The sequence below is a fragment of the Xiphophorus hellerii genome, chromosome 8 (genome assembly GCF_003331165.1).
Source record: "Xiphophorus hellerii strain 12219 chromosome 8, Xiphophorus_hellerii-4.1, whole genome shotgun sequence".
Classification (NCBI taxonomy): domain Eukaryota; kingdom Metazoa; phylum Chordata; class Actinopteri; order Cyprinodontiformes; family Poeciliidae; genus Xiphophorus; species Xiphophorus hellerii.
Genome location: NC_045679.1, coordinates 9,853,435 through 9,868,594, shown reverse-complemented (window position 1 = coordinate 9,868,594; position 15,160 = coordinate 9,853,435). Strand labels below are relative to the sequence as shown.

Genomic DNA, 15,160 nt, shown 5'->3' with positions numbered 1-15,160 from the left:
TTCAGATATGCTTCACTTTGTGTCTGTTTTTTCCCCCCAACTTTTATTTTGCTCTCATGCTTCAGCTCTCAATATTCACTCTTTTTTCTTCTCTTTTTAAAATTCCTTTATTCTACTTTTCTTGCACTGGTTTGGCAATTTCATTTACCACCCCTGTATGTTTGGAAAATAGCTCAAGAAGTCAAAAGAATACTAACCTTTTTCATTACACACATTGCCACTTTATTAGGTACCTTGGTATTAACCAGTTAAATGACTGGCGTGTCCAATATCCATAACCACCAACAGCATAACTGCTGAAACAAAGCCAGATGGCCAATTTGTTCATGTTGCTTGAACCAAACTTTGAAGATGTCATCTGAATCTCAAAGCTGAAAACAAAATCTGCCTGACCAGACAATGTTTTTCCTAATCTACTATTGTCCAGTTTGTTGGACGATAGGAGTGTCATCTAGGTTCTTAGCTTTTTTGTTGTAAGCATTAGAGTTTGCGTTCTTGGTTGTACAGAATGGTTATATGGGTTACTGTTATCTTTCAACATCATGAACCACTCGGTTTATTCTCCTCTGACCACTGAGATCAAAAAAGGCATTTTTATCCAAAAAACTGCTGCCCACTGCATATGTTTCCAGGCCATTCTGTGTATGTCTAAGGGTGGTGAGTGAAAATAGATTTAAATCTGCAGTTTCTGACGTACTCAAACCAGCTCATCTGACACTAAAAACCATAACGTTACTTAAAATAACTTAAATGTCCTGTTTTTTTTTCCATTGTTATAAACCCTTTGAGCTCCAACAAGTCATCTTTATTTGTGCTCAACTGTTAAAACGATGTACCCAATTAGGTATTGGGTAGTGTTTTGGAAAAAACAGGTAGGCACAACACAGCATAACTTATCCAGGGGGAGCATTCCTTCACTCACTTGGTCACTACTTCTGTCAAGTTTTCTCTACTGGCTTTTTACAGACCTGGTCTTTTAAGAAGCTCTTGCAGCAAATGTCTATGTTGTCATGACTCATTTGGAACCATAATAGCTACTAGTGCCTGATAATAATGCAAGATTCAGCTACTATAATTTCCAACTGTTGATTTCCACTGTGAAAGATCCTTAAACATGGAGAAAAATGTTTGTGTTCTTTCTGTTTAGAGAAACATAATGTAGTTTGTTAGATTTGCTTAGATAGAATCATTTTTAAAACTAATTTGAATATGCAGTGACAGTACAGTATTAGTATTGAGCATAATGTACTGTTTGGTAACTAGGACCAACTGTGTGATTGAATTGAAATATTTTTTGTTTCTTTTTGTAAAGTGTCTTGAGATGACATTTGTTGTGAATTAGCTCTATACAAATAACAGAATATTTCATAGAAGTATTAAATTGCTACTTGATCCAACTTCGTTTTGAAAATAGCTGCAGTGCTGATGCTAGTTTGGAAATATTTTTGTTTATCTTTGTTTTATTTCATATATATGTTGTTTTCTTTATATTGCATTATTTTTTAAGCAGGACTGCAGTACTTGCCACAACCACCACATTCTCACCACATTCTCCCTCATCCTTTATTCAGCTTGCTTTATCTTGATCTTGAGAAGAATAATTCAAAATCCCCAGGGGTATTTAGGCAGCTCTTTTGCTGGGGAAAATTAACAGATTCAATACAATAACATTTAAGTGTTAGGAAATCAAAATAAACATGGTTACTTTCTAAATACACATATGCACTTTTTTTTTCCTTTTGGTTTTCTTGACCTCATTGCTGTTAATAATTTCTTAACCAGTCATTCATTGCTTTTCTTTTCTCCATAGATAATAAGATGGTTTGACTGATTGCCACTAACTTTATAGAGCCTGAAGGAGCAGTGTATGTGTTGCCACACTCTGACAGTAATTGTCTGCGGTGATATTCTTGTGTGCGACAGTGTGCTTTAGTGTGACTTTGACTGAAGCTCTCAGATGAAAAGCCAATTGATTGAGATGGCCCCAATTAGTCTCTGTGATTAATTGAGCGCGATTGGATACCGTCCCTAGTATCCATTATTATCTATTATTGACAGGCTAATTAGTTGCTGTGGTGACCGCTAAAACACAGTTGATTGTGTGCGACAGTCAAATGACCCCATAGCAGCCAATTAAGCAAACCTTTTATGTGTGTGTGTGTAAGTGTGTGTTTGGCCAAGTGTAGCTGGAAGGGTCTGTTTTCAGTAAGTGCTACAAATAGCTCGATCAAGCACAGTTTCTGCTCCTTTGTTGAGTAAATATATTAAACTACTAATGAACAAAATAGAGATAATTGGTTGTGGGACATTTGATAAACAAATTTAGGCAAAACATTGCGGCAATTATGGACTCATCAGATTGATTATCCTCCATTTTCCTCCAAACCCTTATGTTTTTAACTTTGAGTTATTCTCCCTGTCTCTTCAAAATCCCCCCTTAAAATGTATGTTGTTGTCAAATTAGAGTTAAGTATGACATATTGACATAAAGATTTCTGCAGCAGCTCCACAGCTGATTATGTCACTTTACAAAACAATCCAGCATCTTAAGAAAATAGTTATTGCAAAATAATTTAAGATATATAATGTTTTTATAAAGTCATAAAGCTGCTTTAATACTGAAATAGAAAAGCATAATAGAATACTTTCTGCGCACTCGTAGATAATGACACAACAGTTGCAGGCTTTTTCTCAAAACAATTTATATGTGTGAGCTTAAGGTTTATAGAAAGTATATGGAACTTTAAAAGGATTTGAGACTGCACATACAAATTTTAATTAGGCACACGATTAAGCTTTTTCTTTCTTTCATCAACATCCTCATAAAAATTTAATTGATTTGATATTAAAAATGAATGCATAGTACAAGAAAATGTGCCAGCATTGGAAGTTAAATAAAGTGAAAGCGTCTCTAATAACACATACCAAAGCCACAGCTTAATTCAAACTAAGAAGCTGTGGCATTTTCAATAAAAAAAAAAATTAGATCAAAGAATGAATTATGCAATAAAGTAATGTTTAATTAGCCATAGCTGCTTTGTATTTGATTAATGTATTTTCGATTAAATCTCTTCTTCTGCTGTGTTTTTGTTTCCTCTTCACATGCCTCAAACTGTACATATTGCTTAAAAATGTATTTTCTGTTAACCTTTCCCTGTGCTCCTGTGTTTCTGCTTTGTGTAGTTCCCCCTCAGGAGCCCAAAGTCACCTGTCGGTCCAACACCTACCCTAAAGGTTTCTACTGCAGCTGGCACCTGACGCATCCTACGTACATACCCTCCAGCTTTGAAGTGGATGTTCAGTAAGTCTAATTAATTTTCATTCATTTTTTATAAATAATTAATACATAGAACATCAAAAATATATCTGAAATTGTATATTGTTCTGGTTATTTTACATAGGATCCAGCGGAATGATGTTTATAGGATTTCAGATTCTAGAGCACCAACTGGATTCTTGTGTCATGAATACCACAACATTATTCTGCTAAAAATTGAAATAGGACAAGATAGACTGGTAATACTAACCAATCCTGATAATAATAATAATAATAATAATAATAATAATAATAATAATAATAATAATAATAATAATAATAATAATAAAATAAACATTAGCTGTAAATGTGATAGTAAAATTATGTGGTTTTGGATCCAACAGCGTGACGTGCAACCACTAAGGTGATGCTTTTTCAGCTTTGCGTTCTTCCAAGCTGGCTGTTTGTAATCCAAAGCAGGACTTTAACTGTCACTCGTAACTCTGATGCTAGGCGCTGGCATCTGGCTTTTATCTGCAGTAAATGAAGTGTTCCATTATGATTCACTGTTGACTCAGTGATCTTGAAGGAATGTAGATCTGCTTACTTCAAATGTGTGGGAGGTTTAACAGGCTTCAGCCTGCAGGCAAATGTCAAAGTGAAGATGCATATGCAGAGCAGTAAATAAGAACGTTCATTAAGAGAAAAAAGTACAAAGCAGAAAGGCAATGGATTGAGATCTGTGGCACATTTCTAACCCTGCTTTGTCATATGGCTTTGAGCTGATAATGTTCATTTTAGCTGATTTAGATTTTTCTTTAAAAACTATAATTGACAGCATTCATGTTTATTTTCCATGCTACCTGGCTTTTTGAATGAGACCCAGAAGTGACATCACATTGTGTGTGTGTGTGTGTGTGTGTGATGGAGCAGTCGCTATAAATCGGTGGTTCTCTAAAAACTAAATGATTATGTAGCATCTTATTTTACTGCATAGCTTGAATAATGGGGTAACAGCAACCCATTAGCAATTCAGTCCTTTTGTTTTCTCTTCATATATTTCTAGTTGTAGTCGTGCCATAATGACATCTCTATGTTCTGAAGGACATTTCACATAGACCGAGCATCAAATCTATTATGCTGCAAGGAAATGTGGTTAAATGACTCCAACAACTATCTGTTATTTTCTTTTCATTTGGATCATAATTTGTAAGAGTAAATGGACCCAAACGTGATTCAGAATCAAGATAACAATGAATAATGTATAAAACATGTATGGACACTGAAGTTTAGTATCAAATATTTACCCTACACACAACACATAGTAAAAGTTGCAGTTGTTTGCAGTTTATTAGGACCTCTGAGACCTTCTTCTCCTCTGGTCAGAGCCAACTGTACTTTATTTATTTGTCAATGTGTCCCTTTGTTGTTTGAATGCAGAAAATATGAATTGTTAGTTCTTTGTTGTGATAATAACGGTTAGCACCATAATGTTAGCAACTTGCAAGTGTCAGGTGTGGCATTATTCCCACAACTAATTGAACATCAAATATTCAATGACTTGAATATTAAACTGCAATTGAGGTGGAAGTGGGTGTGTTCTTTGGCCTCATGGAACCTTGGATTGGCTCTGCAATTTTAACAGCAAAAAGTGATGTTTTTTTTTGTTTTGTTTTTTTTTTTTTATTATGATTTCTATATCATTTTGTTGTCAAAGGTTGGTAGAGTTTAAGAATTGGAAAAATATTTGATATTTAGGTTTTTGGTCTAATTAAAATTCCGCTAACTCTGGTCGACTGCTGATTTCTCAGCAAATATCTATAAATAAGAAATAAGCACTATGGTATCAACAGTCTCGCATCAATTAAATCCTAACTTTGATGGATAAGTCAAAAACTTCTCTTCACATGCAACCTTCACCGCCCTCATCCACCTCCCCTTTACCTTATCATTTAATTTTCCTCCTCAGACACAACCAGAACTCACTCTATGTGCAGAAAGATCCAGTCCACAAGAATCGCTGTCATGTACAGTTCCCAGAGGTCTTCTCCAGCAGTCCATACAAAGTTAATGTGACAGCGGTAAACGCCTTAGGGAAAGCCTACACTACCCTATCCTTTGAGGAGTCCTCTATAGGTAAGATGGATGTTTTCTCCTGTTTCACATTTAGTGTACGTTCCATGCAGCTAGAGTTTTCCTCTGCTTTTAAACCAGTTGTGTCTAAAGGTGACTAAAGCACAAGCTTGGCAGGAAATTAATCACACCACTTTAGCACTGCAGGGCTTGGGTGTCACTTATATTTTCTGATGAAGTTTCGTTGAAAATTAAATGCTTTAATTTGGGTTCTGCGCTTAAGGGGTTTAGAGGAAACTGACATTTTTAAATCACTCCCCCAGTCTGCAGTAGATTTTTTTTTTGTTTTATTGAAGTTCTACAACAGCTTAGTTCAGGGACAGACCCAGCATCTTTGTTCCATTGCTGACAGGTTTCTGGCAAATGAATAAAAGAAAAAAAAGTGTGTCGAAGCGACCCTTTGAGGATGCCAACACTCAAAACATAATAATGCAGTCGTTTGACCACAGATAACTGATTTTCTGACACTTCTAGTTCCCTTTGGAGTTTTGTTGCACATACAGCAATTGTTGGTGCCAGAGAGGCAAAGGGAATTGAAAATGCACTCTGCAAATAAATGTCAAACAACTTCAGGAGAATGCTGGATTATTTATTTTTTTTATTCCATCTGAGGAGCCAATCACCTGATGTTCTCCCATGTGATTACTGACAACACCAGATAATAAAGCATCATAGTTTCAGCCATTTGTGCTCTCTTAAATTGATTTAATTCAAATGAATCGCAAATCAATATTCCGCTGCTAAGCCAGCATATTTTATAAACCTAAGCGTCAGTTCTTTCATTGAATTATTTTTTCACATCTTCTTTAAAGAAGTGCAGGTTTGATGGGGAGGAATTTGTCCTTAACATCTCATAATAACAGCAGTAATAGAATTCATCAGCAACTCTAAAGGGAAAAGCAGTGAAGGGGAGAAATTTGTTTTAAGGGAGGACTAGGGGGAAACTTTGATAGATAAGGATAAGTGTTATGAGCAGTCCTCCCCCTTGTTGCACTGCCATCGTAGCACCGGCTTGCATGACACATAAACACGCACAAAGGCAGCAACAGGGCCCTAAGATTGGTTTAAAACATTTGTTATTTAAAAAGAGAAAGTTTGTGTTTTTTCTGTGTGGGTGGGCGTGTATACAAGTAACCGAATGAAGGAGTGACATGCTCTGCCAACCCCCAGACACGAGACTCATGAAAATGCTAATGGTAGCTGGATTAGCGCGTTGGCTAAGGAAATATCCCTTTTGGAGATATCAAAATACCCCACCACTCCTTTTCATTCCATCTGCTTTCACTTTCCTTGTTGTATGCACTTTTTGGAACATCACATTCATTTTCTGCTACCCCCCTCTTCCCTCCCTTCATCTTCCTCCTTTGTTTGCTCTCTGTCTTTCATCATGAGCCAAATCATGTACATTACAATGAGAAGGAAAACAAGGTGGTGCTTTTCTTTTTTTGTTTTTCTCAAGCCTTTTGAAATGGATGTTTTTTTTCTGGTTAAATGTGATCTTAAAACATCAGCAGGTTATCGTTCATCTCTTTAAAACAGAAAATGCAGTTCAGTTGCATACATTGTATTATTAAGAAAAAAAGTTTACACTTTTGGTTTTTGTGATGCAAAAATAAGTTGAATCTATGCTGAACAATTAGAAGAAAAAAGATGTCGGATGAAAACAGAAATGAAAAAGCTGTAAAAACCTGCTTCACCGAAAAAAAAAAATAGAAAATATTTGAAAGAGAGCAGAATTTTTCTGTGCAAGCATTACAAGTTTTGAGAGCAGAGAGATGAAATCCTGCTTTCAAATTGCAAATGTAAGCTCTTGACTTATGGCAGTGAAGTTGCCCATGTCGTTCTTTTTCCATACTAAATACTCTTCAGACCATCTGAGACTGAAAGTTATGTCTTCTATGCACAATAAATATGGTACAGGTGCAGATGGATAGAAAGGTGAGGGTGTAGCTTTATTTACTGAAAGCAGTAGATCTAAGATCACAGAAGAAGCAAGCAGGATACACAATAGTGTTATACAGGTATATATTAGAAAAAAAACATTAATCTTGATAATCATACCTTGACACGTGTACATTCTTGCACTAGCACCTGACACAATCTGTGAAAGTGATTGCTAAAGAATAGGTAACAGCCAGGACAGGTACTCAGCATTATTAAAGTAATAAAAGAAATTCTACCAGTGAATTAGACAGAGGTAAATGTCATGACATCCCAAGAGAAAGGGAATAAAATAATCAGATGACAACCACAGAGCCAACAGCATCTGAGGATTAGATCTTATTTGTGCAGAAGTGTGAACTGGAATTCCTTCCAACCAGCTAGCATGACTGGCCAGCAGTCACTAGAAACTCTCAATTGCAGCTAAAAAGGGCTCCATGCAGTTAATGACTAAAAAGGTTTGTCACTCAAAGATTTTGAACTGCATCTTTTTGCTAAATGAATAAAGACTTATATTATGCAGAAATATTGTGAAGTTTTGAAAACTTGCCAAAAATCATTCTTGTATAATTGTTTTTAGTCTAAAACCATATAACCCACTATTTTTTGTAAGACTCAAAAGACTGCCATTTTTAAATTAATTTCTTTTCTTTTATATTTTTTACTTACAAGTAAAAAATAAGTAACTTTTTACTTATTTACTGTATCATACAATATATGCTTAAAGGCATACATATTATCCTGTAAAATTATTAGGTTTCACCTAACACAATAAAAATGTTCGGTGACAAAAAACAAGTTAAAGATCAATAGCAATCTTTTAATATTCACTCCACTTTCTGCGCTAAATATTTTGCATATATATAAAATGTGTTTTCTGAACAGACATTTTCCTCTTGCACTAAACTAAAATGCTGTCTCTCTTTACTTCATCTGCACTTCATTCATGCTTTACCAAGAGTCTTTCTTTGCTATTCTAACTTTAATTGTGGCATTCATTTTCAGGGACAACGAGGCAGATCGTAAATAAATAAAGCAATTTTATGCTTCCCTGTGCACTTCTCAATTCTGAGTGGAAGGAAAATGTTCCTCAACTTTCCCTGTTCATCCAACCAGAGTTGGATAAAATTAGATGAGAGGAGATGTGCGTGTCCATGCATGTCCTTGGTGTTGATTCAGTCACAACTTCTAATGCTTAAAGAATCCCCAGACTAGTTGGCTAATATTATGTCTGTAGGTTCTAGATAATATATCAATAAGTGACCTTATTAATGTAAATGAATGAAAAGGTGTAAAAGCTACAAATGCTCTTGTAAACCGACTGTTATTCAGAGGAGAGTTTACAAGACGACCTCCATTCAAAACATTCTTGCATAATTCTGGCTGGATATGCACCATATTTGGCAGGATTGGTCAAGCTCATTTTAATTGGTTTCCTGGCACAAACTCAGCTTTTAAACATACTCAACAAATATTTACAAAAAGGGAAAATGAGCAGTGGAAAGGACTGGAGTTAATTGCTCGAAATTACATTTAGGGGAAGCTGGTGTGAAGGATTCAAGGTGAGCATTTCAAGAGCACTGTGCAAACAAGCATGGGGCTGACTAAGTGCATATTTAACACAGGATAGAATATTCAAAATTAAATACTACTTACCAGTGTTTCAACTTTACCTTAAACAGGTAGATGATTGAACGTTGCGCACAACTGGATATTCCCAAGAGAATGATCATTTTTACTGATTCTGACGATATATAAATATATAAAGCTGATTAACTTTCAACTTCAGGAATGGCCTTCCCAACATTTTGGCCTCATGGTTTTGAAAATACTGTGGACAATACTTAAAAGTCATGTCCATACCAAAAAAAGAAAGAGTTCCAAAGAGTTGTGTCAGTAAAAATTCAGGCAAAAATAATGATGGAATCTTGCATGAATTTGATCAAGTATGCAACTTCTCAACCAAACCAAAGTGTTTGTAAACATTTGAGCATTCGCTTGTACCTCTGACATTAGCGAATACCTGCATTACATGAAAACGTCTGAAGTTTTTCTTGAAAAGTAAAAAAAAAAAAAAACTAAATTTTAAATGTCTTTTCTGAGACTATGTAAACCTCTCACTGGAACTGTACATTTGGAAAAGATAAATCTGTCTAATTTGCTGTAAAGCAGAATAATTACTGTTTGACAAACTTTCTGGTGTGATAAGTGCCTTTGTTCCTTAAAATAGAAGGCTACGCTTTAATCAATTTTAATAGTTTCTATGCTATCATTTAGTTAATTTAATTTAGTGCTCACTGCGTGTAGGACAGTTTTGACACTAGAAAACAGCTTGACTGCATTTGTGTGTGTGAATGGGTGTGCTGCATTTTCACAGGACTGGTTTCAATAGAGTCAGCAGCATATGCTTTTTTTCTGTTCCATTTCCTTTTATAAAGTGATTTTTGAAAGATTTCATGGGAAACCAAAGCACACTGATTTGCTTCGTCTTTTTTGTTTGTCAAAGTACTGCATGAGAATCCATCATCTGATGCATCAGAGTCCAGATTTTCTGAAAGCCTTTTTATTAGGACGAGCCTATAATGGCGTAAAAAAAAAAAAAGGTGGATGAATACTGTTCTCAGATGCCTCACTCTTGTAAAAGTAAATGCATAAAGAATTAGCTTTTAGAGAAATATCTTTGTTCAGCTTCAGCAGAACATTGAAACTTTTTCTATAATGAAGACAGCTTTTCTTTTGTTTCCTTTCTTCTATTCTCAGATAATGTATGTCACACATAGCTCTCAGATTTTTATCACAGCACACATTTCAAGGCATCTCATTAACGAACGACAGAGGGCTGGCATGACAGGATAATAGCAATGAAAGTAAAGTCTATAAAGCCAAATCTACATATGCACAAATACATCTGCACTCATGTTTTCATCCATGTTTTACTCGTGGTGATTTGGCTACAGAGCAGTGAAATATATGTCAAAACACTGTTCTGAGAACGTTGTCTGTCACAGCACATGAACTCTGTAAGTCAGTTTTCAGTAAGTTTTCACCCCATATTGATGTTGTTTTGCACTAAAAAGTTTAAGTTAATGTTATACATATTGTAAAATGAATGGAAGTTAAAATGTTAACTCAAATGCTCTCTTCTCCTTTTGTCTCAGACACAGAGAAAATGTAAATTAAACATTTTAATTTGCATGTTTTAGACATGCATGTTTTATTCAGACATGCATGTTTTATACAGAGAAAACTAAATCTAAAAACCACTATACCAGAATGTTTCTTCTCACTTGACAAACTTTATCCTCACAAACAGTTAAAGTAAATGTTTGAAACCTCCCTGAGCTTCCTGTCCTCACTCACCCAATCATTGTTTCCCTGAATTAATAATTATTACTGAATAATGTTTACTATCTCCCTTTTCTCTGTTGCTGAGTGCTAATTAGCTGCCACCCATTCATACAATGATTTCAAATTTAAAAGATCTCTGTGTCAGTTGTTCAACAATATTCCACAAGACACAGCAAATCCACACTGCATGTCAGCATGCCTATTTTTGATGGGTGCAGCTAAGAACAGTCTGTTTTGTTGACATTTTATTTTAATTACTTATCTACTTTGTCTGTTTGTGCCTTCCTGTCTGCCGCTATTTTGAATTTGTTGGTGTGCTACTTGTTTGTTTATCATTCTGTGTGTATGATGGCATGCATTTCACGCAATTGGCTTTAATGCATGAGTATTTTATCAGACATTCAGATTATAATTGTTGCTATCGTTTCCCATTGTGATGTGTGTGTAGTTGTGCATTTACTTGAGCAAAAGGTTTCATGTAGCTGAAGATGCAGGCCAGTGGGCTCCCTAATGAGAGCGATATAACAATGATCGGGTCATTCAATATAGTCTGAAACGCTCCAAATTGAATTGTCACAATCTCATTCAGGGCTTTCTTAGTGAACAGTTATTAAGATGCACTTTTTTTTTTGCATACCTTCTCATCAGGTTTGATGGCCTTTTATATTTACCTTGCAACATTTCTCCAAACATTCAAATTAGTTTCGTCGTTCTGACTTGAGGTCCTATAGCATGAACACCTTTGTAGAAGTCTAAATCGTAAAACTTGTAACATAGAACAGAAATAAACTACTAAAACCAGTGCATAAGAAGTTGGAAATTATTTAAAAACATTAACTTGGGATCAGCCATTACACATAACCATCCTTTCTGATTTTCAATAAAATTTTTCTTCTTTACTTTGTTTCCAACCCCATGTCAGTCTGAAATATATCAGTGTTGTGAGGAAAAAATGTAATATATCAGCTACACAGTGATATTTAAGAACTATAGGGTTAAACATTGAAAGATGGAACCTTCATCACTGACTGACTGCTATTTCCTTTTAACTGACTGGTTTTATCCACCTTTCGCAGTAAAACCGGACCCCCCAGAGCGCGTGACGGCATCCCCGATCCGTTTAAACCCTCGAAGGCTGGAGGTGTCCTGGCACAGCCCCGCCACATGGCCCGATATAGACACGTTTCCTCTTAAGTACTTCCTTCGATATCGACCACTCATTCATGACAGGTGGCAGCATGTGAGTACTACTGTATGTGTGTGCTTTAGCATTTATTACTTTGTTACAGCGTTGTTTTTGAGTTAGGATTTACGTTTGGGACTAAGGTGTTAATTGTTCTTATGGTTGCTAAGAGTTAGGTTTAGGGGACAAGTCAGGGTAAAAATAAATTGCATTAAAATTTATGGATTTAATGTGACAGGAAGTAAAAAGCATTGTATCCTTAGAATTCCATGGCAACCAGCTCTATATTTCTATATATGTTCAGAAATCATGCTCAAAGTTTATTAAACCAAGACTTTTTATGAAAGAAAACAATTTTCCAAAGAAATGCCTCTGAGAAAAGTTTTAGTAAAATGACTTAATTGGGGCCGTTGGTTTGATTCCTGGAAACACAGGGATCATTTCTCAGCTGCTTTGGTGTATGTTACTCTATTTGAGTAATTTTTGTGGGCTCACTTCCCTAAGGGCTCCTTATAGCAAAAACATATGTGTCCACTATAGAATTCCAGGGATGAAAGCTCTTTCCACCAAGGTCGAACCTTGTAGTGTTATTATGGTGCATGTCAATGGTTTGCTAAGGTGTAGTTCCAAGATCTAAGGTTACAAACTCTCAAATGAAATTATATATTCAGGAATTGTAGACCATTTACACATCCTAGTAATCCATACATATGTCCTTCAACACCTTCTTTAATTTGTGACTCTTTCAGTATTGCTGTTGTTGTCATTTTATTTTATTATTTAGAGGTTGCCTGTGACTGGAGTTGATTTGTTTCAGTTTCAAATTTGCCATGAAGTTCATCAGATATATGGCCTCACTTAGCATTGTTGTCCCTCCTATCAAAGATCAACAATAGAAGTAAATGTATTTGAAAGGTGTTAATAGGTTTTCTTTGAGGTGACGCTGCAGCCATGAACCACAAAAGGTTTTCACCTCAGGGACAAAGATTGATTTGGTTTCTAAAGAAATTGATCAAGCTTAAGGTTGTTTTTTATATGTGACTTTTGGTTTTCCTCATACAGCTATATTAATTTTATTTTCTTCACCACAGTCACTAGAAACTCTTAATTGCAGCTAAAAAAAGGCTCCATGCAGTTATTCATACTCAATTCTTTGTAGAAAGAAAAGTGAAAATTAAAAGACAAACAGTGCATGTTTTCTTTCCTTCTGTACTTTCTGTGCTAATTAATCGATATATGAACCAAACATAGGTGGGAAACCTTAAGTCAATATTTGGATTGGGCAACGACACGTAATTTGGGAATTGCATAAATAGGTTTGACGACATCCAAACTCCCTTGTTTCCCTGTGGTATGCTTTGATGAATATCTTTGTGGTTGAGGTTCTTGATTTCAGCTGTGGTGAGTGTGGCTTCCTGAAGGTAATTCTGCATATTTTAACTCCGAACCAGAGAGGCATTTATTTTTGTGCCAAAGCACGAGAGTTACAGCTGTCATCTCAAAAACATTGTTGTAGCTGATTGTTCTTATTTTAAAAGACATGTAGTTGAGTAAAAAAAATCATTATCTTTCAATAGAAACATCATTAGCTGCAATAACTTGAGGATATCATTTTGAGGTAAACTGGGTATTTGTTTCCACACACCTATCTTCAGATTCTAGAAAATCACTTAAGTCATATTCAACTTTAGACTTTGAATGGCCCTTTCCACCAGTCTGGTAATTTTCTTTTCCACCATTTTGTATTAGATTTATTATTGTATTTATGACTCCAATGAATATTTAAGACTAGAATACTTTGGTGTAAAAATGAGTAAATGGTAAACCTAATGTCTACAGGGTGACCTTTGGTTGAAACCATCACCATGCTCTACAGCACAGGTGTCAAACTCCAGTCCTGAAGGGCCACTGTCCTGCAACTTTTACATGTGACTTTGCTGCACCACACCTGAATAGAATAATTATGTCATTAGCAAGGCTCTAGAGAATTTATCTACACAAGAAGGAGGTAATTAAGCCATTTCATTCCAGTATTTTGTACCTGTGGCACATCTAAAAACTGCAGGACAGTGACCCTCCAGGACTGGAGTTTGACACCCCTGCTCTGCAGTCACTATGGAACGTTGGTGCTATACTTTGTTACTCAAACATCTTTCCATTGGCCTCGTCTGTCAAAAGGACACTGTTCCAGATGTCTTTTGTTTCATTCAAATGCATGATTGCAAACTTAAATTTTTTAGAGAGAGAAGAATGATCTTCTGACCGTATTATTATGAACCCCAATATTAGAGTCTGAGATGTACCTCTTTAGCTTTTTGGAATTACTTCTAGCATTGCTTGATCTGACATTGGGGCGAATTTGTTTTGAATTTGTCAACTTTGAGGGACACTGGACTGTCTTGAACATTGTACACATGAGATTATTCCCTCATGTGTACAATGAAACCATTGTACACAACTATCATTCACAATGGAATGATAGTTTAAAAAGTCTAGAAATTGCCTTATAATACTTCCCAGGCTGAATACAACAAACATACTTTCATTATGTTAATGTATCATTTACGTAAGATTCTAGAGATCTGGTAACCTTATGTGTGGGTTTAGCTATTTTAAAATGTTGGTTCAATCATACTGACAAAGCCACACTATTTTTGTAAGCATTTTATCCTCATTATTGCAGCATATGACTGATTACTGCTTTTAGAGTGGATGTGTTCAATATTTGTCTTTGGATACACGCTGTTGCACTAAACATTATTGTTAAAAGTTATTGAGCTGAGACATAATTCATTTAAAAGTGTTTAATGAAGCCTCTAAAATAAGATGCACTGCTCATTGGCCTTATACCATTACGTCAATCACTATAGCCTCAAAGGTTAATTGAAGTGGTTACTGTTGCTTAGGAATTTGACTTTGATGTGGTTAGACAACAGGGATGCTTGTGTATGGCTTTCACATGGAACATTATGAAATGTGTGTGGAGTCTGAAATGAAAGCTGTGCTGTGATCAGAGTCATCTTTAGAGGAAACCATCCATCGTCTTGAGGAATGAAGAGATGACGGCCCCAGATACTCAAGAGTGATGGAGATTCAGATGGATACAGGAAAATGAGGAAAAGTTTTGAAGTAGAGATGAATGAAGCACATCAGAGAAGCAGAAGAGGCGTTAATGGATAGCAGACTTTGGTAGATACCCAAAACTGAAATGAGCAGGACATATAAATGATACAGGCAGTAGTGCAAAGATGCATATTAACTTTAGTGAAGGACAAAGGTCACTGACATAGTATATACTG

General features: G+C 35.6%; 1 protein-coding gene across 3 annotated transcripts in view; it reads left to right on the top strand.

Moving 5' to 3' along the window:
- cntfr (ciliary neurotrophic factor receptor) overlaps positions 1-15,160 on the top strand; it is a 235,475-nt gene that overhangs the window by 190,457 nt on the left and 29,858 nt on the right. For all 3 annotated transcript variants that reach the window (XM_032570005.1, XM_032570004.1, XM_032570003.1), the window contains 3 exons: positions 3,184-3,301; positions 5,226-5,392; positions 11,755-11,918. In XM_032570005.1, the coding sequence (XP_032425896.1) occupies positions 3,184-3,301; positions 5,226-5,392; positions 11,755-11,918 (449 nt within the window). The remainder of the gene's footprint in view (positions 1-3,183; positions 3,302-5,225; positions 5,393-11,754; positions 11,919-15,160) is intronic.